Source organism: Aethalodelphis obliquidens, unplaced genomic scaffold, assembly GCF_003676395.1.
Source record: "Aethalodelphis obliquidens isolate GAN/ISIS:26980383/991018 unplaced genomic scaffold, ASM367639v1 scaffold6, whole genome shotgun sequence".
Classification (NCBI taxonomy): domain Eukaryota; kingdom Metazoa; phylum Chordata; class Mammalia; order Artiodactyla; family Delphinidae; genus Aethalodelphis; species Aethalodelphis obliquidens.
Genome location: NW_020837950.1, coordinates 24,331,993 through 24,355,390, shown reverse-complemented (window position 1 = coordinate 24,355,390; position 23,398 = coordinate 24,331,993). Strand labels below are relative to the sequence as shown.

General features: G+C 39.4%; 1 protein-coding gene across 5 annotated transcripts in view; it reads left to right on the top strand.

The window, feature by feature from the left end:
- Positions 1 to 2,794: 2,794 nt before the first annotated feature.
- Positions 2,795 to 23,398, top strand: part of ANAPC4 (anaphase promoting complex subunit 4) — a 41,102-nt gene continuing 20,498 nt past the window's right edge. For all 5 annotated transcript variants that reach the window (XM_027103218.1, XM_027103220.1, XM_027103217.1 and 2 more), the window contains exons 1-16: positions 2,795 to 3,118; positions 5,878 to 5,983; positions 7,682 to 7,814; positions 9,347 to 9,421; positions 9,537 to 9,563; positions 9,656 to 9,700; positions 10,341 to 10,425; positions 11,062 to 11,166; positions 12,457 to 12,540; positions 13,615 to 13,701; positions 14,125 to 14,189; positions 14,944 to 14,986; positions 15,095 to 15,171; positions 16,628 to 16,728; positions 16,813 to 16,864; positions 23,220 to 23,275. In XM_027103218.1, the coding sequence (XP_026959019.1) occupies positions 2,990 to 3,118; positions 5,878 to 5,983; positions 7,682 to 7,814; positions 9,347 to 9,421; positions 9,537 to 9,563; positions 9,656 to 9,700; positions 10,341 to 10,425; positions 11,062 to 11,166; positions 12,457 to 12,540; positions 13,615 to 13,701; positions 14,125 to 14,189; positions 14,944 to 14,986; positions 15,095 to 15,171; positions 16,628 to 16,728; positions 16,813 to 16,864; positions 23,220 to 23,275 (1,270 nt within the window). In that variant the 5' untranslated portion in view covers positions 2,795 to 2,989. The remainder of the gene's footprint in view (positions 3,119 to 5,877; positions 5,984 to 7,681; positions 7,815 to 9,346; positions 9,422 to 9,536; positions 9,564 to 9,655; positions 9,701 to 10,340; positions 10,426 to 11,061; positions 11,167 to 12,456; positions 12,541 to 13,614; positions 13,702 to 14,124; positions 14,190 to 14,943; positions 14,987 to 15,094; positions 15,172 to 16,627; positions 16,729 to 16,812; positions 16,865 to 23,219; positions 23,276 to 23,398) is intronic.

Genomic DNA, 23,398 nt, shown 5'->3' with positions numbered 1-23,398 from the left:
GTACACTGTGAGTCCCACATCTCTGCTCGGGCCCTGACCTTTCCCCTTCACACCTGCCTTTTCAGCTGCCTTTTGGCCATCACAGATGGATTTTCACACCACACCTCCACCTGAACACAGTCCCCACTGAACTCCTTTGCTCTGGTCTACTTTCCCTCCCTTCCCCTCATACTTCCCTCATATCCCACCCCACCCAACAACAACCAGTTCTCTACTCCCTGAGTCTGTGCGCCCAAATATCCCAACCTGTCTTGACTACTCCCTTGCTTTCATTCCCCCGATCTAATCAAGAATCTGTTCATGTTATCCTACTTCAGAAATGTCTCTCGAATCACCTCCTGCAACCCCCTCTCCCCTCCTCCGCCTCTACCCAACTAGTCTTCCTTCCTTTCTAACCCATCATCAGCCTTGGCACAAGAATTAAGGTCTTGCGTGACTGATGAACCAGTGTGATGCCGTCAACAACACGCCCCTCCACCAACAACCTCTGTTCTCAACTTCCTGCTTTTCAGAATCTAACCCCACACCGTTATAACACGTGCAAAGGTGCCGTCGGTGTGAGCTAGCCCAAGGGGTGTAGTGATCAAAGAAACAGCCTAGCTACCAAAAAGTTATTTCAAAAGAGCTAGCCACTGCATTTTCTTTTCAAGCACTAGGAAGAGGATAGATTAATATACATCATGGGAATTCTTAAAGTCTGTTTTCTCTTCATTTCCCTCACCCCTTTCCCACTTCCCACTCTGCACATTTGTATCTCCCGTCTTTGCCTTCTTAAAAAGCACCAATGCCTGATCCCTGGGCCTTTCCCCCTTTTCCTTTTGATCCTGTGCCACATAAGCACAAGTAAACCAATTTGACTAGCAGTGTTTTCCTTAGAGAATGGGGAAGGCAAAGAAATGGAGTGGGTAAAGCCAAAGTCTCCTTTATGGGGCAGTGAGAAAAAGAAAAGGCTGGAAATACCGTGTGCTAACAGCTCTTGTCCTATGGCTACTTCGGATCATTTCCAGTAACAATCCCTGCCACCCACTCCCGCTGACACGCATGAGGTGCTATGGCCACATCTGGAACTTCACACCTATGCTGTTTCCTGTGTTGTTACACATGCCTTCTGGGTAATTCATACTCTTCTGTGAAGGTTTCATAATATGCAGGTAGTTACTCTCGTCTGTCTTGTAGCACTGAGTGTATAGTTCTATTAACAGTCCTTTCCATGTGTTGTATGAGGGTTCATATTCAGGATAAGGTTCAGGAAAATGGCATTCAGTTTTCATAAGATTGTTAAGCGGATAAAAATATTGGACCCCTACCATGTAGGTTATCTATTGCCACCTGTTGGAGGATGGAGAAGGTACCTTGAGATCAGACTATGAGGCAGGCAGCTATTATATAATCCATGGATACGCTTATCCGGTAACTTACAGGATGGGATCAAGCAGACAACGGTCTGGAAGCATTCACAGCTGCACTCGGCATCGCCGAAGGACCACTGGGACAATTTTATAGTTCACCTAGAGAAACAGGAAGTGCATTCGTTAAGTCAAGATTTATGAATGGGTAACTAGTCTTGTGGGTGCCAGGAATACGTCAGGGAAGGTCTTCATCATTGCTTGGGGACTAACAGAGCATAGAGGCCACCTGGTCCTAATGATTATTAAACAATTAACTACAACGCCCTTGACAGAGAAGTGATTTACCGCACAGTACAGCCCTGGGTAGGGCAGTGGAAGGACGGGAGGAACTGTACGTGCCCAAGGTGGCATCAGTTGTGCTAGCAATCACACACCACCCCAGAACATTAAATAATACCCAAAAACGCATTTCATGAATAACAAAGGCAAGTCCATTCTCACCTTAGGATATTGCCTGTGGGTGAATTTGGGGGACATTCTAAATTGTTTGCAGAAAAGGCAAGGGAAAAAGCCTATCTCAGGAAGCAGGGTAAACATGAGGAGTTACAAATCGCCTGGCACAAAAGAGTGCCTCGAATATTTGTTGCTGAATGAATTAGTCTACCTCTATCACCTTCATCCCAGGGGCTAGATCCAGACAGAGGGCAGGAAGACGGGGCTTGTTGCAAATTGAAGATCCTGCCTCCTTTCTACTTTGAACAAGTAAAAGAAGTGAAAGTTAGATAGATGGCTTTCTACCACAGACTTTAAGATCAAGAATCACAGGATGATACTGTCACATTCTCTTAACCAGGTTCATAACTTGTGGAAACTTTTAAACAAGTTAACACATTTAAATGTGTGACAAGAAGCATCAGATGGGTTCTGATTCACATAACCCGCCAGGCTGACCTGTGAACCTTACAGAGCAGAGCCTCCGTCCCGTGCATTTGTGTAGCTCAGGCTCCTTCACATAGTAGATGCTCCAATAGCTACGGGACAAATCCTGGCTGAGCCCACAGTCCTCATTTATCATGGTGGGGGCTAATACTACTAATAAGTTGTAGGCAAGGGATAAAGGATCAAGATATTTGCCTACGTCAGAGGTTTTAGAGTATGACTCTCCTACCTTGGCTGCAAAGTGGCAGCACCTAGAGCGTTTTAATAAATATTGGCCCCATTCCGTATTAATTCTCTTTTAATCGTCTGGGGTTCTGCCTAAAACCAAAAAAACCCACAACCCTCTCTACTAAGCACCCAAGGCTGAGACCCACTGCTTTAGAAACTATCGAAGAGGTTCCGGCGGTTCGAGAGCGCGCCTCCGTGCTCTCGCGAGGAAGTCCGGCTACCGGAAGTGCTTGGAGCGCGCGCGCGCGCGCGCGGCGGCGGCGGGAGCCGACGTGCTGGGGGAGAACTGGAGGCAGAGGCTTCCCGGGTCGCGTTGCTTGCCGTGGGGCATCTGGCAAGTACCGCCACCCTCCGGGCTCTGTGCGAAGGGCCGGGGGCGGAGGCGGCGCCGCCGCGGCCGCCGGGCCCGGGCAGGGCGGCCCGGGGGGCCCCTGCCGGCCTCCGATTAGGGGTGTAGTTGCAGGGCCGCCCCCATGTTGCGTTTCCCGACCTGTTTCCCGTCCTTCCGGGTGGTGGGAGAGAAACAGCTTCCGCAGGAGATCATCTTCCTGGTCTGGTCACCCAAGCGGGATCTCATTGCTCTGGCCAATACGGCGGGCGAGGTGAGTGAACCGGCGTGGAGCCCCGAGGACACCGAGCCCGGGCCACCTGTGTACCCCGCCCCTTCCTCCAGCCCTGCTGAAAACTTTAAGTGAATCTAAGGGGCCACATATGGGAAAGGTCATTTATACGCCCACCTCCCGCATTTTATGGCCAGAACAACAGTTTTCATGCAGCTTAACGCAGTCGTACAGTCCTGCATCCCCAAGACTTTCAGTTATTTGTTAAATGGGCTTTTTAAAGGCTCATGTGTCACTCATGAGCTAGACATAGTAGTAGGTCCACAGAGTCTGCAGTTAGTTTACTTGCAGTTTAGGCAGAAGAAAGATGAGTTATTGTCAGACTTGAGCTGCGAATGTGCGTGTCTGTAGCTGCCACAGAGGATGTTTAAGAATCTTTATTCTGTTGTCCAAGTTATACAGAATGGGTTGGATAGCCATCACTGGATTCCTGATGGAATGTGCACGAGTGTTGTCAGTTAGCATTTCTAGTTCACATTGTATTACGCTTCATCAGGTGTAAACGGGTTGTAGCTTTCTGCTGAGAGTTTTGTTACTTGGCAGCCATGTTGTAAGGAAACCTTCACCTTGGCTTCTTTACTCCTTTGGCCTTTTGGCAGGGTTCCTGATAGTTATCTGGCCGGGTGAGAGTTGTGTGGTGTGCAGCCAACCTTGGAAACTAGGTGGTAAAGAGAACTTAGCAGTCAGGGAAACTTAGCAGCCTGCAAAACTGCGTTGACTCTCATGACCTCGTTGTCAGGGTATTGATATCTGCTTTCTCAAGGCCCTCTATGAAATCTTCTAGTCTCCCTCCACTGCCTGGGTGTTTTGGAACGCTGTCCTGGCCCTGAGAGGAGTGCAGTTAGTACAGCCACAGCAGTAGGAGAGAAGGGAGAGAATAGGAGCGTCACTGTGATCAGATGGATAGATGTAATCAATTGTGGGCATTTGTTGCTTCCGTTTTCTCAGTGAAGAAGAAGGGGCGCTGTTTAGGTGTAAGGATGGAGAAGAAAATATTGGAATTTTGAGGAGAAAAGAGAGGTATGAAAAAGCTGACAAGTGGACTGGTGAAACTTGGTAGGATTGTTCGTCAGTATTAAGAGCCACATGAGGTTAGTGATTTTGTAGTGAAACTAGTGAGCATGGTTGTATGTCTCTTCTGTTCAGCTGTATGGGTGCAGGCGTGGTTGGGTTTAACCAGAGTTGTTGTGACTAGCTGTGACAAAGCAAGAGAGATGCAAGGGGGTTGAAGTTATATGTAGGAGGAATGATTGTAATGATGAACTTTGGATTGTAACCTGATTAAGTAGGGAAGTGAGGTCACGTGTTGGGTGAGGGACAATGAGTTGGTCAGTGGTAGAGTCCATGGCTTGTATGTCTTGGTGAGGTTGAAGAATTGAAGCTGGGTATCTGGGATGAGCAGGAGAGATACAGGTGGTGATGGAAAGTGGGAGGTTTGCAACTGAAGATTATGGCAGCATTTGTAGTTGTTGGTAATGACAAGGTCACAGGCATGACCCTGAGAGTGACTGAGGTGAGGTAGAGGATGTGATCATTGAAGAAGAGGTAGTTGAGCACCAAAAAGCCAGGACATTGTATCTCTTGAAATCGCCAAGAATGATGATGAGTAGTGTTGGAAAGCGTGAGTGAGCCAGACAGGAGTCCAAATCTCCCAGGAATGGGGGGGGGGGGGGGGGGGGGCCTAGGAGGCTATAGGTGACTGCAGTTAAGAGGGATAGCAGGTGGTATGGTCTGATTGCATATGATTCAAAGTTAGAGGATTTTAGAGAAGAGAAGAAAAACCAGCCAGAAATGACATCAAGGAGGAAATCTTTATCTCCTAGCCCAGTAGTAGTATAGGGCACATGGTGTGCAAAACGGCCACCACCTGAGAATCCTGTAGGGAAGCAGTGTCCTCAGGTGAGAAGTACATTTCAGGGAAGACAGTGAAGATACAGGGGATCTTGATACCTGACCATGAATTCCAGAGGGCACAGAGGAAGGGTTTCAGAAGTAAGGAAAGTCAGAGATGGGCTCAGAAAAGAGCACTGGGTCTCGGGGATGAGCGATTCCTTGGGGGTCCTGGCTTCCCTGTAACCAAGAGTGAAGGAAGGATGCTATGAGATAAGGCAGGGAGTGGTAAAGCTGTGAGTACAGGAAACTAAGAAGGTGTGTGTGTGGGGGGGAATCTTCAGGAGCACATGCAGTTCGAGGCCTTTTCTTCATTTCTACTGGTTGTATAGAGGAGAGAGTAGGGACAGTTTTACTTTTGAAGCACAAGGAGCTCCAGGGCGTCATCTTTATCCTCCAAGGTGGGAATATACCCGGTGGAAATGGAAATTTAGAATGACTAAGTGACTTGTCTGAGATCCATGGCCAGTAAGTGACACAGCTGAAATTGTCTGATTCCAAGTTTAGTGTTACTTGATCTTACACAGCTGCCTTTCTAGTTCTGTTTGTGTCCTTTATTGCTTTTTTCGTTATCTTCTTGGACAGCCTTATTCCTTTTCTAAAAGGTAAGTCTCTTATTGACATGAAAGTTAGGAAATGTATAGGGTACAGGGTTAAATTAGACCTTGTTTCAGCCATTTCTTTGAAAATACCTTAAGTTCATTCAGACACTTTTGTCTTCGAATTTCTTCTGATAGGTAAATATTATATTTGATACGATTTTTAAAAAAATTTATAGTGGGGATCTAGTTATATTTTATTTTTGGAAACGGATTTTTTATTATTTGCCATTATTATCTGTTTTGTCTCAGGTTTTACTTCATCGACTTGCAAGTTTTCATCGAGTTTGGAGTTTTCCACCAAATGAAAATACAGGAAAGGAAGTGACCTGTCTGGCTTGGAGACCAGATGGCAAACGTAATGATAGTATTGTAAAAAATACATTTTTGTTTTTCAGAAGGAGTATTCTGTAAAGAGAATTTATTTCCAGAAAGAATTTATTGTTCTTATTATATACTAGAATTCTAAATTTGGGAACTTTGCCTTTTTTTCAAATGCTTTAAAGTGTTTTCATAGAACTCAGATTAATTCTACCATCTTGCTTCTTGGCAAAGATATCTCTAAAACGAAATCTGACTTCTTGGCAAAGATAAGGCTGAAAAGAAATTTGATAGGAATATACAGAGTACTTTGGTTTTGTTCTTTCGCTGTCGTGTTGTCCTGCACTGTTTGCCCTAAGCTTCATTTGTCACTCACTAGTCAGTTCGGTACCATCATGGCCCTTTTCTCCCCAGAATGTGTTTTAGCATTAAATGAGTGGCTCATAAATATTCTCTCTGCACATTTGCTTGCCTCACCTGAAGGACTGTCAGTTCTGACCCGCTTCCTGCGACTTCTGTGTGATCTTACTCCTTTTGGTGCCCTGTATGTTGTAACTTGCTGCATTGTAGCTCTGAGGACTGAACTCTCCTCTTCCATGTGTTGTTACAAGGACAGTCATTGTTTGAGCTGTTGTACATGTCCAGTCAGCACAGGAAAATGCTACAAATCATACAGCTTAAAGTTCATCTGTATCATTGGTGCTTAAAAAAAGAAAAAGAATTGTTTTTGTAAAATGATATGTACTCCTCATTGCTTACTTTTTTTCTAGATAAATATAAGTATGTAAAAATGCCCTGAAAGCCTGTCACTTTACAGTTAACAACTATTTTTGTCTGTACTCATTTTGCTCCGTTCTTGTTTCATCTTTTATGTAAAAACAAAGTATGTGTAAAATTAGAGAACTTTTGTAAGTAATAATTTGAGATCTTGCACTATTCATCCAAAAATGCCACGATCTCAAAAATTATGAAAGTCAGTGTGTGTGAAAATGTATTTAAGTAGATGATATTTTTATCATTAAAAAATGTCTTGTGATTTTCGACAGTAAAATAGGGTTTTTTTTGGTACTGATTATTTCAAGATGGCTTTAAATCGTTTTGAAGAAGAGGAGACTTGGATTGCCTCACATCTAGCAAAGCTGCATATATTGGTATACAGTGAAACTCACAGCCCTCTATTTAGAAATTCTTCAATTTGATATGTTAGGACGATGTTAATGACTTATGTAGAGAAACTATACTAGATAATTCAGCCACAGTGAAAGAAAGAAGACCCATCGGTATTTGATGGCCCTGTTCATGAAGGGTTAGAAATAAAAAAGGAATAAAAAACCTTCCAAGAACCAAGCAGATGGAATCACTTTTCAGCTTTTGGGTGGGGACCAATATGTCTTGGTGATAACGATATTATTGTTTATTTGTTGATGCCTGTTCTGTATTTTCTGCTTGGCATCAAGGTTCCAGTCTAGAGGCTGTGATACGTAAGATGTTAAGAACAGTACACGAGAAAGTAGTAGATTGCTCATGAAAGTTTGAGCATTTGAAAATAAGCGTAGGTAACAGCATAACTATATGCAAAGGTATCTTTTAGTTTTTTAATTATTTAAAGCAAGGATTTGGGGGTTAAATCATTTCTATGATTATGTTGTATTTAAAATAGTAAAATTGGGGAAGCAATGAAATACCTATTTTTCTCAAATATTGCACTAACTTATTCTGATTATTTCTTCTTTAGTTTTGGCCTTTGCTCTTGCTGACACCAAGAAAATCGTTTTGTGTGATGTAGAAAAACCTGAAAGCTTGCACTCTTTTTCTGTGGAGGCTCCAGTTTCTTGTATGCATTGGATGGAAGTGACCGTCGAGAGCAGGTTGAGTAATAAAAAAAGAAAAACCCCAGTAGTCACAGTAGGATGTTTTTGAAATTCTCATTTTTTAAAAGTGGAAACTTAGGAGTATCTGGGTGTTGAGTATGTGTACATTGCATTTAACTTTTTGTTTTAAGCTTATCAAGATGCAGTTTTTTTAATGCTCTGTTGGGGTTTTTTTCTCTTGAAAAAATCTCTTTTCTTATTGGAGCAGTAACGCCTCAATGGCCAAGATTTTTCTTTTCAGTTATTTTTAACGGTTTATATCGATGACTTATACATTCAAGGAATATTAATTAAAATCATTGATTAGCAAATTGAGGTTCTGTTTTCCTTTTCACCATATATTTCACCTGGAGCTTTGTGTTTTTGTGTCCCAGTGAATATCCTTAGAGTACAAAAAGTGCTGAATTGAGCATTCTGTTTTGATGCTGAATGGGTTCTTTCTGTGTTCATGGTCCCTATAGTTTCCTTATTTTGTGAAAATAGTTTTGCCTTAGTCTGTGAAGTCAAGTACTACGCCAGGTTTGCAGTAAAGATGGCTTAAAGAATCAATGGGCTTAGTGAATACTGAAAATAAAAGTTTCTTTTTTGAGGAAATACGATAATTTTCTTTTCATTCTAATTAAGTTTTAAGTTAATATCAAATGAATTTGTAAATCCTGATTATTAATTGACAGATTTCCTAAGAAAGGGACTGTAAAGTATTAGATAACAAGGTCTAGCCTGGGGTTTGAAATTCACTGTAGATAAAACAGTGATTAATCCATCATCAAATAAAGGTTGTAAATGGTCATGTGAATTCATAGAAGATTAGAGGAACAGAATATACCATGTAATTTCTATCTCAGTCCAGTTACCTGCTAAGTGTATTCCTAACACGCTTTTCATTAAGAGTTCAGAAATATTATGTGGAGATTCCAGGGTCTCTCAGGACACTACTTTTTCACCTTCTTACTCATTTATTTCCAGCCATATTTGTAGATAGGATTGAAAAAAAGGGGGGGGGGAATAAATAAGACTGTTTCAAAATACATGGTGTCATCTTATGTACCTGCTGGGTTTTTACATCTTCATATGTATGTAAGCTGTAGAAGCCATCATTACATTATATAATAATTGCAGTGTTCTTTACAGTTACTCTTGGAACTCATATGTTCAGTGTTGGTTCTTAGAGGAGAGCTAAGTCAGTCAGTCCGTATCTGGTGCTGATACTGAATACATCTGAATACATTTCATATGCTGAGAAAATTGTTTATAAATATTTGTTCCTCTAAATGTAAAGTGGGTAGGCTGATTTTTTTCCCCCAGAAATAACGTTATAAGTAAATGAAGAAATTCCAACTTTTCTATTTCTTGTTTGTGATTGTTATAGTGACTATTTTACAGTGATAAACTGTGTGTGGCATCTGTTTACTTGGTAATGTGTGATGCATAAAATTGGGCATTTAAAAAAATTAGTAGTTTTTAATGGAAAGAAAAGTAGAATCTTTGTTTTTATAATACTTGTTTTTGTTTTGTTTTCACCTTTTTAGTGTTCTAACGTCCTTTTATAATTCTGAGGATGAATCAAATCTTCTCTTACCGAAACTTCCTACACTGCCCAAAAAGTAAGTATCAGAATTTAATTTCATTGGAATTAATCTTGCAGATTTCTTTCCTTTCCTTTTAACACTGACAATTTTCTCATGTGTTTTAAAAAATGCATTTCTGGTTTTTTTCTAGTTATAACAACACCTCAAAAATATTTAGGTAAGATGTGCCTTTTTTCCTTGCAAGTAAGATAATCTTTTATTATTTGAAAGATATAGTTAAAGATAACCCAATTTATTTTTATATTTTAGTGAAGAAAATTCTGATGAAATTATTAAGCTTTTGGGAGACGTCAGGTAAATCTTGCAGATATCTTAAATATTTAACAAGTCTTATTTTCTTAAATTTGATATTTGATATTTGAGGCAGTTTTTAGACTAAAGTTCCAAGGACAATTTCCTTATTTGTCATGTTATTTCATTGCTGACAAATACCTCTGAACAATAAACAGACAATATCTATTATTATTCTATGATACTTGGTTGTGTCAAGTTTAATATTATGATGTACTTTTATTTTAAAAAGTAAAGGAGGGTGGAAGTGCTAGAGTTTCTAAAATTTAAATTTAAATGTTCAGGTTCTTTAAGCACACTTAATGCATTTAGCATCAGAGCCATGATAAAACTGTTGGCGCTTTATATTAACTGGAAAAGAGATGATTTTGTTATTGAGAGTATACAAATATAATCATCATTAAAATAATATATTCTTATTTTACTGTAAACTGATGTTTTTTTAGGCTGGATGAAATTTATGTTGTTCCTTTGAAAGAAAGGAATAAGCCCAATGTGATTGAGGCTTGGTGAATTTGTCGCGGGATTCAGTTCCCCCACAAGGAAGCGTGAACATGCAGATTATGTGAGGGCAGGAGCATGTCTTGGTTTAAGAACTCGCTCCTGTCTGTTCTCCTCAGCTTGTTGCATTATTTTTAATTAGGCTTAATATTCTTGTCCTTGGAGGAAGCTCTGCATTTATTGAGCTTTATGCTTATGGAATGTTCAAAATTGCTCGAGTCACTGGGGTAAGTTTTTCTTTAAAATCTTCCTTTTTGTTTCTCTTAGAATACAGCAGCTGACTGATTTATGGAAAAAGAATAAAACATTACTTTTTTTCTTAATTTCAGTTATTGGAACTATTTGTTCTTAAGTGTTAAAAGGATAATTTTCCTACTAAGAATAGTGATATGATGTCTGTGAAGATCAGGGGCTCTTAGTGGAATTAGTCAAAAATTTTTTTCTTAACAAAAAGATTGGTATGATACACTGGATTATGATTTAATGTTTTTCTAGTCTTGTGGTGTTTAAGAGCTACACTTTGTGATTGGAATTTGATAACCATCATCAGAAGCAATCTTATGCTCAGTCTCGGTCTTCTCTGTATCTTTTTCTTCTTATTCTTACAGTTCCCTAAAAGGATAGAAAATGTTATAGGCTCTGTGGGAATGTTAGTTCTCCAACACTTAGTTTGGGCCCCTTGTTGGGGGTGTGTGTTTGTGTCCTTGCAACTAAGAGGACACATGCCTTCATGTGCCACGTGTGTGGCAGGAGCCAGGCATGTGTTTCTGCTTTTTAGAGCTCTGAATATTTGCCTCCTATATTGTAAGCAGATGCAGTCTAGCAATAACACTAAATATAATGGAGATTTGACTGTTTTACAGATTGTTGGTACTTGTCTTGCATTATGTCTATCAAGTGATTTGAAATCATTGTCAGTGGTCACAGAAGTTTCCACCAGTGGTGCTCCAGAAGTTTCGTACTTTCAGGTGAGTACTGGAACCTAATAGCAGCAGAGGGTAAATATATATTTTTAAAGGTTTTATAGTTTTTTATTATCCATTTCACTGGATTCTAAGGTCATCAAAACAAAACAAAGCAAAAAAATCGACTTGGAGCTTCTAAGACATATATAGAGTCCTACTGGTGAATACCTTACTATTCCAATGGCACAGCATAGTTATGGTCTATTAATGACTATATTAACTCATTGCTATACCAGTTCCATCTTTGTACCAAGTGTTTTCTTAGGATTCTGACCCTAATAATAATAAAAGCTAATATTTATTAATTGTTTAATATGTGCCCAGTACTGAGTGATTCAGTATAATTCATTTGAATCCTCACAATAACCTAATAAGTAGGTACTATTATCCCCATTTTATAGTTGAGTAAATGGGTGTACAAACTGTAATTTGCTTGGTGAGCATTGGAAAGTGATGCTGCACAGTCTGGCTCCAGAGTTAGTGCTCTTAACTAACACATTGCCTCTTGTGTAAGATGACTACTTAATGTTGGGAAAACCCTTTTTCATTGTGTGCTGTTTGTATCATAGATTGTGGAAACTGGGCTCCTGTAGATTATTTAGATTGTAGCCTTGTCTTCAAGAAAACCTTCCCTAAAATTTCATCGCAGATAACCCAGCCACTTAGCCTAAGAACGCATGAACTCTCAAACAAAAGTAGGGTGAAAAGATGCAAGGTGTGATGCATGTGATGCCTTCCAACATTCGTTGTATTCAGACCATCAGAGAACTCTTAACTTCCTGACGTTTGCTGGAACAGTTGTTCATATTTGCTCTCCATCTTAAGGTTCTGTGAAAATGTGATTTCCAGGATTGCATTTGGTGCTGTAATAAAATGATTCACTATTAATGTGAAATTTGTAATAGGTATTTTTCAAACAACTCTATTGAGATAATTCATGTACCATTGTAATAGATATTTCACTTGTATTTATCAATAACTATAATTCCTTTAACATTTTGACAGAAATTTGTGATCGTTTTTTAAATTCCTCGTAAGAGTGTTATAAAATAGATTATTACATTTATTCTAACTATGTAGAAGGGGTTGCTAACCTCGAGAGGGTGATCTGTGCATAGATAGACACTGCAGATTAGAAAATCCTAAGATTATATTCTGTTACTCTCCAAACCATTATGCTCAAAAGGAGCAGAGTCTGGCATAGTCTTTCTGATATGTAGTTAGACTTTGACTCTTCTTTAAAAGAAGTAAATATGTCTGCTTGTAACTTACTTTATTATTTTGATTTGACAGCTTGAAACCAATCTATTGTACTCTTTCTTACCTGAAGTAACTCGAATGGCCAGAAAGTTTACTCACATTTCGGCTCTTTTACAGGTATTTATTTATAGCTTGTTTTATGTGACTGTTTACTATAAATTTCTAATGTTCTGTAAATAAAAAACTTGAAAATCTTACTTCTTAAAGCCAACTTTATGTGGCGGGGGTGTCTAGTCTGATAGACAAGTTTATAATGTCCATTAAAGCAAGAAAGAGAAATTTAATTGAAAATCTACTCTCACCCATCTCTATTTCTCCAAAGGAAAAGAAAAAAAGTAGTTTAAACCTTTTTAAACATTCTCATAAATAGAACAATATTTTGGAATTTTAAAAGTTTTTTTTACAAATAAAATAGTATGGAAAACATCATATCAGTTAGCTTTTGTACATGATAAATGCACCCCAAATTAGCTTGTGATTGGTGTTTTAGTCGACGATTTGGGCTGGGCTCAGCTAGAAGGTTCTGTTGTTCTGGGCCAGGTTCAGCTATTTGGGGCTGGGCTTGGTCGTACATTGGTGGTCAGCTGGCTGGTCCAAGTGTCCCATAGCTGTGATGGCTTTGTCTGGACTGCACATTCCTCATCTCCCAGCCGGCTGGACCAGGCTTGTTCATGAAGTGGTGGCCACGGCAGGGGTGTCAAGAGTGCAAGTGGAAGCATGCAAAACCTTCTGGGGCCTTAGACTTCTGCTTTCGTCACACTAAGCCCCAAGGCCAGCCCGACTGAAGGACTGGAGAAATTGAGTCTGCATCTGCATAGAGGAGCTACATGTACTTCATGTCAAAGATTTCCGGAGATTAGTGTCATTTTAAAAGGATACTGTTTGAGAATTGAATAGTTGACCAGTCAGCATTTTGACAGTTACTGTATATAAAATGCATCTTATATGTAGAAAGCTGGAAAATATCTGTTTTACCAGATAAAAACTGAATTTGAGAAAGTTTGGTAGTTAAATGATTATCAAGTGTTAGCTATAGTCTTTTCTTTCTCAGGCTTAACTGAGTTAAAAGTGATTTATAGTAAATTTTGGATTTCTTTGAGACAGTTGACAGTAAGAAACATGTATTATTTAGTTAGCATGTAGACTTAAATATTTTTTGCTACTTTAATATTTTTGTCTTCTTGTTAATAGTATATAAATTTGTCACTGACATGTATGTGTGAAGCATGGGAAGAAATATTGATGCAGATGGATTCTCGTCTCACCAAGTTTGTGCAGGTAATATGCCTGGAGTTTCCCATGGAAGGTGTTAAAGAATGCACGTTATCCTTGTTTACTTCATGAAGGACATGAGAAAAATCAGTCTGTTTTGTAAAAGGCTCAGATCATGATTTCTTTCAGACGGTTTGGTCTAACCTCATACTGTTATCTCAGAGAGTGATACACCAGCTCTTCCCCTTGGTACAACTTAGGTGGGGACAGGATTGTGAAGTGGAGCTGGTAGGGCTTGGGGATTAAGGACAGGAGTTGGAAGAGCTGACTGGTTGTTTTCCTGTAACTGCTATTCAGATAATCAATTTAAATATGAATTTGAGAGAAGGCTAAGGGTAATAAGAAAGAGAGACATGTTCCTGTAATTTTGAATAAATATGCTTATAATTTAAAAAATACCTATTAATGATTTTATTGATCTTTCTCTAGGAAAAGAATACAACCACATCAGTGCAAGATGAATTCATGGACTTGCTGTTGTGGGGGAAAGCAAGGTAATGAGCTCATATTAGGTACTCTTGCTTTTCCTTCTCTTTTTAAAGTAATTTATTTCAAAAGCAATTCACATTCATTGTAAAAAAAAAAAAGAAAATTCTGGTGCACAAAGACCAAAAAAGTAGTATATATTTTTCTAGGCATTTTTATTCACGTATTTATTTTTTACATAAATGTGATTGTTCTGAGTGTATGTATAATATATGTAAATGTATTATATATGTACTTTTTAAATGTATACAAATTTTAAAATTCTTTGGAGCCAAATCAGTCTTTTCCTTTATTGTATTTGCCTTAACATTATTCTTAAAAAGATCTTTCCCATATTAAGTGTTCAAAGATCTGTGTTTTCCTCCAGAGATTTTTTTGCGGTTTATGTTTTTATTCCATTTACATGTTCCAGATGTGATTTATTTGGTCATATGCTGTGGAAGACTAACTTCTTTTTTTTTTCAGTGTTCAGGTAATTGCCCAGTATAATTCATTGAGTATTACACCTTCTTCTTACTGGTGTGAAATACCATTTTAGCATATAGTACATTCTTATAGCTACTTCAGTCTGTTCCTAGACTTTATTGTTTCCTGTTTTGCCCATTTCTTTGTGAGTACAACAAAGTCTTAATTTTTGTTGGGCTATTTCTTTTTATTAATTTTGTTTAAAAATCTTGTTTGTTCTTTGAAATTTAAACGTTTTAAGTGATGCATTCAGATTTTGAATAGAGGAGACTAAAAATACTTTCTTTTTCATTGTAGTGCTGAACTTCAGACCCTCTTAATGAACCAGTTAACAGTAAAGGTGCGGTTATCTTTGTATTTTAATGGCTATGAACACATTCTTAATTTTTTTTAGAATGGCATATAGTATCTTACTTGTATGCTGAATACTTTTTTTTCTCTTAACTAGGGCTTAAAAAAGCTTGGCCAATCTATAGAGTCATCATATTCCAGTATACAAAAATTGGTTATAAGTCACTTACAGAGGTATGAAGGTGATGTAGACTCTTTTGGTATTGCATCTACACGTACTTGGCATTGGTCTTCTTTCTGCAACCTTCTTTTCATCATCTGGCATTCTCTGTTTGAGCCTCTTCTGGCTAAAATTGTTGCATTAGCATTTGAGGGGACTCTTGGTGTGCCCAAGATTTAAAGAATCAATAATGGTAGTTCTGCTTTATGAAATAACTTTCCAACATCTTTTCACCACCCGAGGCCCTGTCTGGGCTTTTATCTCACCCAGAGAGCCATGAGGTATGTCTTGAATAGGGCATATACCCTTTTTTGAGTGGTGAAATTAAGTAAGTTTGTATATCATTTTATATGTTATGTAAAAGCATGTATATATTTTTGCATTTAACTCCTTGGCAAGGTGTTGGTTATGATTATCCTCATTTAGAAGAAACTGAAGTTCAGAATGGTTATATATGGCTGACCCAAAGTTATTAAGTGTCAGAGCCAAGACTGTCCCAGATCTTCAAGTCTCATGCTGTTTCTAGCTACAGCTACCTCAGTGAAGCAGTTTGCAGGTAGATGTTCAGTGTTTGACTTAAATTTTGATAAATTTCTTCATGCTGAGCCCCTGGGCCTTACTATATCACCTCCCGTTTTGATCACTTTAGGACCCTCTGGCCTGGTCTCTTCCAGTCCACACTATGCCCCTCAAATATATTCTCCACAGTGGATCTGATCATGTTACTCTTATTTAAAAACTTCCAGTGTCTTCCCATTTCTTAGGACTAATACCTTTGGATGGCTGCCCATCTGCTTCACCTACACTGGTGGCCTTCTCAAACTTGACAGTTTTTCTCCTACCCGGGGCCTTTGTACAGCCCTTTTGCTTTCTGGAACACTCCCACCCTGTTCTTCACTTGCATTCTCTAGCTCTCAGCTCAAATCTCACTTGTTCAGAGAAGCCTTCTCTAATCCCCAGATTAGATCAGGTTCTTCTGTTAGACCTGCACCTGGTGTGTTTCCTTTAAGGCATTTATGGTCGTTGGAATGATATACTGTCTGATTGTATGGTTATGACTGTCTCCCCCATTAGACTGGCAGTGTCATGAGGACCCTTTCGTTTTGTTCACCATTAAGTCCCCAGTATTTAGCATGGTGCCAGACCTAAAGTTGGAGCTTAATAAATATTGGTTGAATGTTAAATACATAGCTGTTGGGTGAACAATACGACTATCTTAAAAGTGCCAGGACTAACTGTGGAGCATAATTTGATCTTACAAAGTTTAATCTTGTGGTCATATATTCATCTCACTAGTCATGACAACCAAGTGTTCTTCTACAGCTTTTCAAAATAATTTTGAGAAATAAGTATTTCTCATAGAAAGAAAAAGTTACTTTCAGTTTTTATTTCTGAAAACTTAGAAATATTCAAGCAAGATAGTAGCTGCCTGCCGCCTTGACGATGGTGTTTCTGCTCTGTTTTTGATAGTGGCTCAGAGTCTTTATTATACCATTTGAGTGAACTGAAAGGAATGGCTTCATGGAAGCAAAAATATGAACCTCTTGGACTAGATGCTTCAGGAATTGAAGGTGGTAATTTAATTCCTCAATAGAATGCATTAAATCCACTCTACTTATTTGACAAATGATATTTATTTATTTACTTCCTTTTAGATGCTATTACTGCAGTGGGTTCTTTCATACTCAAGGCAAATGAACTTCTTCAGTAAGTATTGGGGATACTTGAATATTGGAATCATTAACTTGAAAATGTTTTACTTTTTACTTATAAATAAGAACGTAGCAAACTGTGATTTTCTAAAAATGGGTTTTTAAGTTTTTATCAAAATTATACCTTTACATGATTAAAACAGTCCAATAGCACAGCAGTTTCATACATTAAAGTGGTATATTCCTGTCCCGCCCATCCTCACCCCAGGTCCTCTTTCCAGAGGGAATCCTTTTAACTATTTCTGGTTTTAGGTCTGTAGGTTACTTCCATTTTTCTAAATTGTATGACTGTACTGCCTTTCTTTTACTTAACCAGTTTTGAGAAATTATTCTTCTCTGTATGTCTGTCTTTCCTAGACTCTGCTTGCTTTCTCCTTGCACAGTTCTGCCTTGCTCACACCCTCAGGCTCTCCGCCGTCTCAGGGGCAGTGTCACACCCCTGGAACTGCCTCTGTCCCTGCTGCCTCTTCCATTAGCCTCCCCCTGCCTGCACCAGCCTGCGTGCAGGCTCCATCTCGTGCAGCCACCGCCCTGGCGTTTTCTTCATTGCTTTCATGGGTTAGATCCTTACTTCCAGGATCTCCTCTGTTTCTTGGTTCATTTAATCACTTTGTGGAAAATATCTTCCAGTAACTTAGAAAACAGATGTGTGAGGGTAAGCTTTGTGTGTCCTTTTGGGTCTTTTCTCCTTCTGCCACACTTAATTGATGGTTTTGACTGGGTATAGATTATGAAGGGGGATTCATTTTCTCATAGAACTTTCAAAGCTTTGCTCCATTGTATTTTGGCCTTTTTGTTGCCAGTGGACGGTCTGGTGCTTCTGATTCTCATTCCTTTGTGTGCTGTTTTTTTTCTCCTCTCAAAAAGCTTTATTCATCCTTGATATGTTGAAATTTCACAATCGAGTTTTAAATATGGGTCTTCTCATTTGTTGTACTCATAATAAGAAAATGCCATTTTAACCTGAATTCTATATTGTATTATTATTTTGATAATTTCTCCCTCTCCTTTTTTTTAACTAGATTTTTGTTCTAGAAATCTAGTTAGTCAGATATTAGACTTCATGGATTGATCCTCCATGTCTTTTATTTTTACTCTCATTTTTTAAAATATCTTTGTCTTTTCTATTTCCTGTGAAATTTTCTTGACTTAATTATCCAACGCTATCATTCATCATAGACAATTATTGAGCATTTAACTATGTTTTAAACACTATTCTAGATGCTGAGGGTATAGCAGTAAACAACTGATTTTAAAAAAAATCTTGCCTTCATAGATATTATATTCTTACATGATGAGACAGACAATAAAGAAATGAATAATTAAAACATACAGCAAGTCAGATAGTGATAAGTAGTGGTGGGAAAAGCTAATGAGGGAAGGAGGACCTAGGGCATGCTGGGGGTAGAGGTGCAATTTTTTGGCCAGGGAAGGCCTCACTGAGAAGGTGATGTTGGAGAGAGGAGCGAGTGAGCCCTGTTACTTTGGGGGCAAAGGAGACAGCAAGTATGAAGGCCTTGAGTTTGGAGCATGCCTGGTATATATGAGGGACCTCAAGGAGCCACTACAGTTAAAGTGACTTGAACAACAATGTAAGTTGTAGGGGATGAATTGAAAGAGGTCACAGAGGATGGGACAGGTTGTATAGAGCCTGTAGGCAATTGTAAGGACTGTGGCTTTTACTCTGGGTATAATAAGCCCTTAGGGAGTTATTAGCAGTGGAGCGACAGGATATGACTTAGGTTTAAAGAGATCCCTCTTGTTATTTACTTGGTATTGAGAATAGATTATATGAGGGCAGGGACAGAAGCCATGAGACAAATGGTGGTCAGAATCAGAAATGGTCAGAACCTGGGTATGTTTTGAAAGTAGAAATAACAAGATTGCTGAATGGTTGTGTGGATGGTAAAAATAGAGGAGTCACGGATAATTACGAGTTTAGGTCCTAAGCACCTGGTAGAGTATGACTAACATTTACTGAAATGGGGAAGACTTGGGGGAGAATATAGGAAATATATATGTATTTTATGTTCCTCAATTTGGGTTTATCTGATTTTTTCATGGTTTGATTCAAGTTATACATCCCTGGCCAGAATATTACATAATCGGTGGAGTGTCCTTCTCAAGGTGTCAGATCCAGAGGCAAACAGTGTCCGTCTACCTCTTCTTATTGATGTTAATTTTGATCACATGGTCAATGTATTAGGCATATTAAATTGAAATGTCTGTTAGATACCCTGGTGGAGCTGTCCAGCATGTTGTTGATTGTATGAGATTATGTTCAAGTGAGGGCTGGAAATGTAAATTTGGGAGCCATCAGCACATTGGTATTATTTTAAGCCACGAACCTGGATGAGATAGTTAGCGCGCTTAGAGGAGAGATCTGAAGACTGGGTGATGGGCTTTCCAGTGTTAGAAATGGGGTGGATGTGGAGCTAGCGAAAGAAACTGGAGAGGCAGAAAGACCAAGGAGTGGGTGTCCTGCAGGCTGAGTGAAGGACGCATTGCAAGAAGTAATGAGGGATTGGTTGTCTAATGCTGCTGAGTCAAGTAAGGTGAGGACCGGAAGTGGAATAGATCAGAATATTATCAGAATAGATGATGGGTGACCTCGATGAGAGCCACTTCTGTGGCGTCATGGGAGCAGGTATGATGCAGAGTGAGAGCAGATGCAAAGAAAACAACAAATGTAGTCTCTTGAGTTTTGCTGTAAAGGGAATGGCCAGCATTTAAAAATAGTCGTTGGGTTTTTCTTTCTTTTTACAATGGGAGAAATTAGAGCATATTTATTTATGATGGAAATGTTCTTCTGAAGGGGAACAGTTGAGATGGCAAAGAGAGGGAAGATTGCTAGAACAAGAGGATTCAAAAGGGGATGGGATTTAGTGGGTCAGGGAAGGGGCTGGAAAAATAGTTCCTCCATAGTTATAGGAGAGAAGGCCAAGACAGGGGTCACAGATGCTGGTATATGAGCAGATGAGGGCTTGGGGATGTTCACTTCTAATTGTTTTTATTATCTTAGTGGAAATATGAAATGTTCTGTCATCAGCTGAAGGTAAGGATGGGGAAGTGGTATTGAGCTTTGAGAATAAAGGAAGAGGTGTGAGCCATTTGTCTAGTACAGTAGGAGTGTGAATGGGCTGATGAAGCAGGAGGATTGTCAGTAGTGCTAAGGGCTGCTTGGTTAGCGTTCCCAGGAGCGTTAAAATGAGACCAGCCAACATGGCTGTGTGGTTTTCTCCAGCCAGGGTCAGCTGCTCGAGTGGGAGCACAGAATAGGTGAGCAGTTTGATTTACTAGGCTTGGTGAGTAAAAGGAAGCAAAGGGGAGGCAGGGAATTGAAGCAAGGGCATGATTAAAATGATAAACCTCAAATCTGTACTGATTTAGGAGGGAAGTGAGGACACAGAGGGGGTGTGAGACAGTGAAAGGTGGTAGAACTAGTAGGTGGTAGTCTTGGTGGGATGAATGTTGGGCTACTGGAGAAAAGTCGCTGGAAAGATAGTTGCTGGTTGTTGGTGAGCAGGGTGCTTTAAATTGAGATTTAAAATGTTCACGTTGGTGGACTTCCTTGGTGGCGCAGTGGTTAAGAATCCGCCTGCCAATGCAGGGGACATGGGTTCGAGCCCTGGTCAGGGAAGATCCCACATGCCACAGAGCAACTGGGCTTGTGCTCCACAATTGCTGAGCCTGCGCTCTAGAGAGCCCACAAGCTGCAACTACTGAGCCTGCGTGCCACAGCTACTGAAGCCCGCGTGCCTAGAGCCCGTGCTCCACAGCAAAAGAAGCCACCACAATGAGAAGCCCATGCACCGCAACAAAGAGTAGCCGCCGCTTGCTGCAACTAGAGAAAGCCCATGTGCAGCAACAAAGACCCAACGCAGCCAAAAATAATAAATAAATAAATTTTTACAAAAGGTTCACGTTGGTAATGAAGGTCTAGGGTGTGAACTTCAGAATAAATAGCCCAGGTGGAGTGGAGGACGAGATCTTTGACCTGAACCATGCTATTGAATGTCTTATTATGGCAGTCCCGTCTTTTAATTTCTAAGCGTTTTCTTATTTGTTTAATCATCTTTCAAAGCTGTGCTCTTGCTTTGTGGATGTGACATCTTCCCACAGCTCTCTGAGGACGTTAATTAGAGTTTTAAAAAATCTCTGCTGCTCCCTGAATTATCTCCTCTTTGTGTGTCACTTTGCTGTTTATTTTGGTCTCTTGTTGCAAGCTTTCTTTAAAAACCTGATGCCCGATTGTTTACTCATATTTATTTGTGAGGCAGTTTAAAGTTGCCTGGAATTGCTGGGTGCAGGGCGGCCAGCATGAGTGCCAGAGCATGCAGACCTGTGCTGTGGGCAGCCAGTGCCGACCCAGAACTGCCTTGGCTCTTCCCAGTTTATTCAGCTTCTTTGAAGAACTCTGTTTTTGTCTGGAAGGAAGTAAATGCCTAGGCATTCATATTTTGGGGGAAAGAGTGTATTGGCCGCTCTGTGTTTCAGTTTGTCCTCCTTTGTCCAGCCCCAGATGTCATCCTAATGTCTTCTGTTGAACTTGATGTTTCTAAGGACTGAGTATCCTTGGCGTCTGCCGGGTGGATGACTCCTTGCTGCTCTCTTTCCACAATGCCTGGCACGTGGCCGCCTCTGGTGACCTTCACCAAATCACTAGTCTTCTGTCGGCTTTTGACATTTCTGAAACTCAAAAAAGTTTTTTTTCTAGTGTCCTCTTTTTGTGTGTGAGTTTATAACACATCCACCTCTCCCCACCAATCCACCATCATTTTAATGGGCTTTTATTTTTTTTAATGAATTTATTTATTTATTTTTGGCTGCGTTGGGTCTTCGTTGCTGTGCACGGGCTTTCTCTAGTTGCAGCGAGTGGGGCTACTCTTCATTGCGGTGCGCAGGCTTCTCATTGCAGTGGCTTCTCTTGTTGCAGAGCACAGGCTCTAAGCGCACGGGCTTCAGTAGTTGTGGCTCACAGGCTCTAGAGCGCAGGCTCAGTAGTTGTGGCACACGGGCTTAGTTGCTCTGTGGCATGTGGGATCTTCCTGGACCAGGGCTCAAACCCATGTCCCCTACATTGGCAGGCGGATTCTTAACTGCTGCACCACCAGGGAAGCCCCTAATGGGCTTTTAGAAGGTAGAGCTTATTACAGATGTGTGTACTCAAAGAACAAAGCAGGAGGAGAAATGATATTCCTTTTCCTGAATGTTGAATAATTTTTTGGTTCTTCGTATTTGCAGAGAGTAAACATAAAATATTAAGCTTTCTGTGATCACCTTTCACCTTTCAGTGGAAGGTAGTTTTTGATTTAACTTCTTCCTCCTTTGAGCTAAGTAGAATATAGCATTATTTTAGGTTATAATGGAGAAACTGAGGCAGTGAGAACTTTGACGTTAGCCTATAATAGATCAGTGGTTGCCTGGGGGTTGAGGTGAGAGTATTGACTGGGAAAGACAGAAAGGAACGTCTTTTCTGTTTTTCATTTTTGCTGCAAGACAATTTTGATCATAGTGCTTGGTAACACAAGAGATGTTACAGTCTTTTATGTCAGGTGTTTTACTGTGTACAGAAAGGTTAATGATGCTGACCTACTTCTCCAGTAGTATTTATGACATTTAATGCTTGGAAGGGACTTTGAGATTTAGGGGTGAAAAGTGCACATATTATTTGCTTAGAGTAATTATCTTACAGATGTGAGCTTAAAGAGGTTTTTAAAAAAATGATATCCATCTTTATATTCAGAGACAGTTTCATCAAAGGGAAGATGACTTCCACTTATAACCCTTAATCTTGGGGGTACATTTGTGTAAAGCCCAAGGAAATTCAAATTTTGAGATTCATTACTGTAAGGATAAAAAATCAACTTCCAAAAGTAATGTCTGTTGATATCAGAGCTAGTGGTAGTGACATATTACAAGTTTATAATAATGATTTTCTTTTGTGTTTGATGTTTTTTTCTTCTTACTGATCAGTGAGTATTTTTTTTTAAACTGAGAATGGTGCCGGAAACTTTTTTTCTGATTTCTTTTATTTCCAAAGTTAGAAAAGGATTTCGTACTTTACTGGGTGCCCGGAAAGGAAAGACTGTTACACAGTTTGTGGCAAGGCTGTTATAATCAGTTAGAATCTGAGTTAGTTGCATTTTTTTTTAAGAGAATCAGGATTTGCATTTTTGAAATTTTATTTTGGGGTATGTGTTTTATTTGTTAAATCTGTTGTAAAGGCTTAAGTGTCATCCAGATAGGATATAGTAGAACAGAAAGGATTATTATATTCTACAGTAATTGAACAATGATACATGAACCCCATATAATAATTTCATTTCTGATTTATTTTTATCTTCTAGAGTTATAGATAGCAGTATGAAAAACTTCAAAGCATTTTTTCGGTGGCTGTATGTGGGTAAGTGAATTGAATGAAGCATTCTTGTATTTTTAACACTTTTTAAAAAAATTGTGGGAGTATCAGTTTAGCATATTTCAATTACTGTAGTAAATTTTAAATACCTATTGAAGTAGAGAGAAT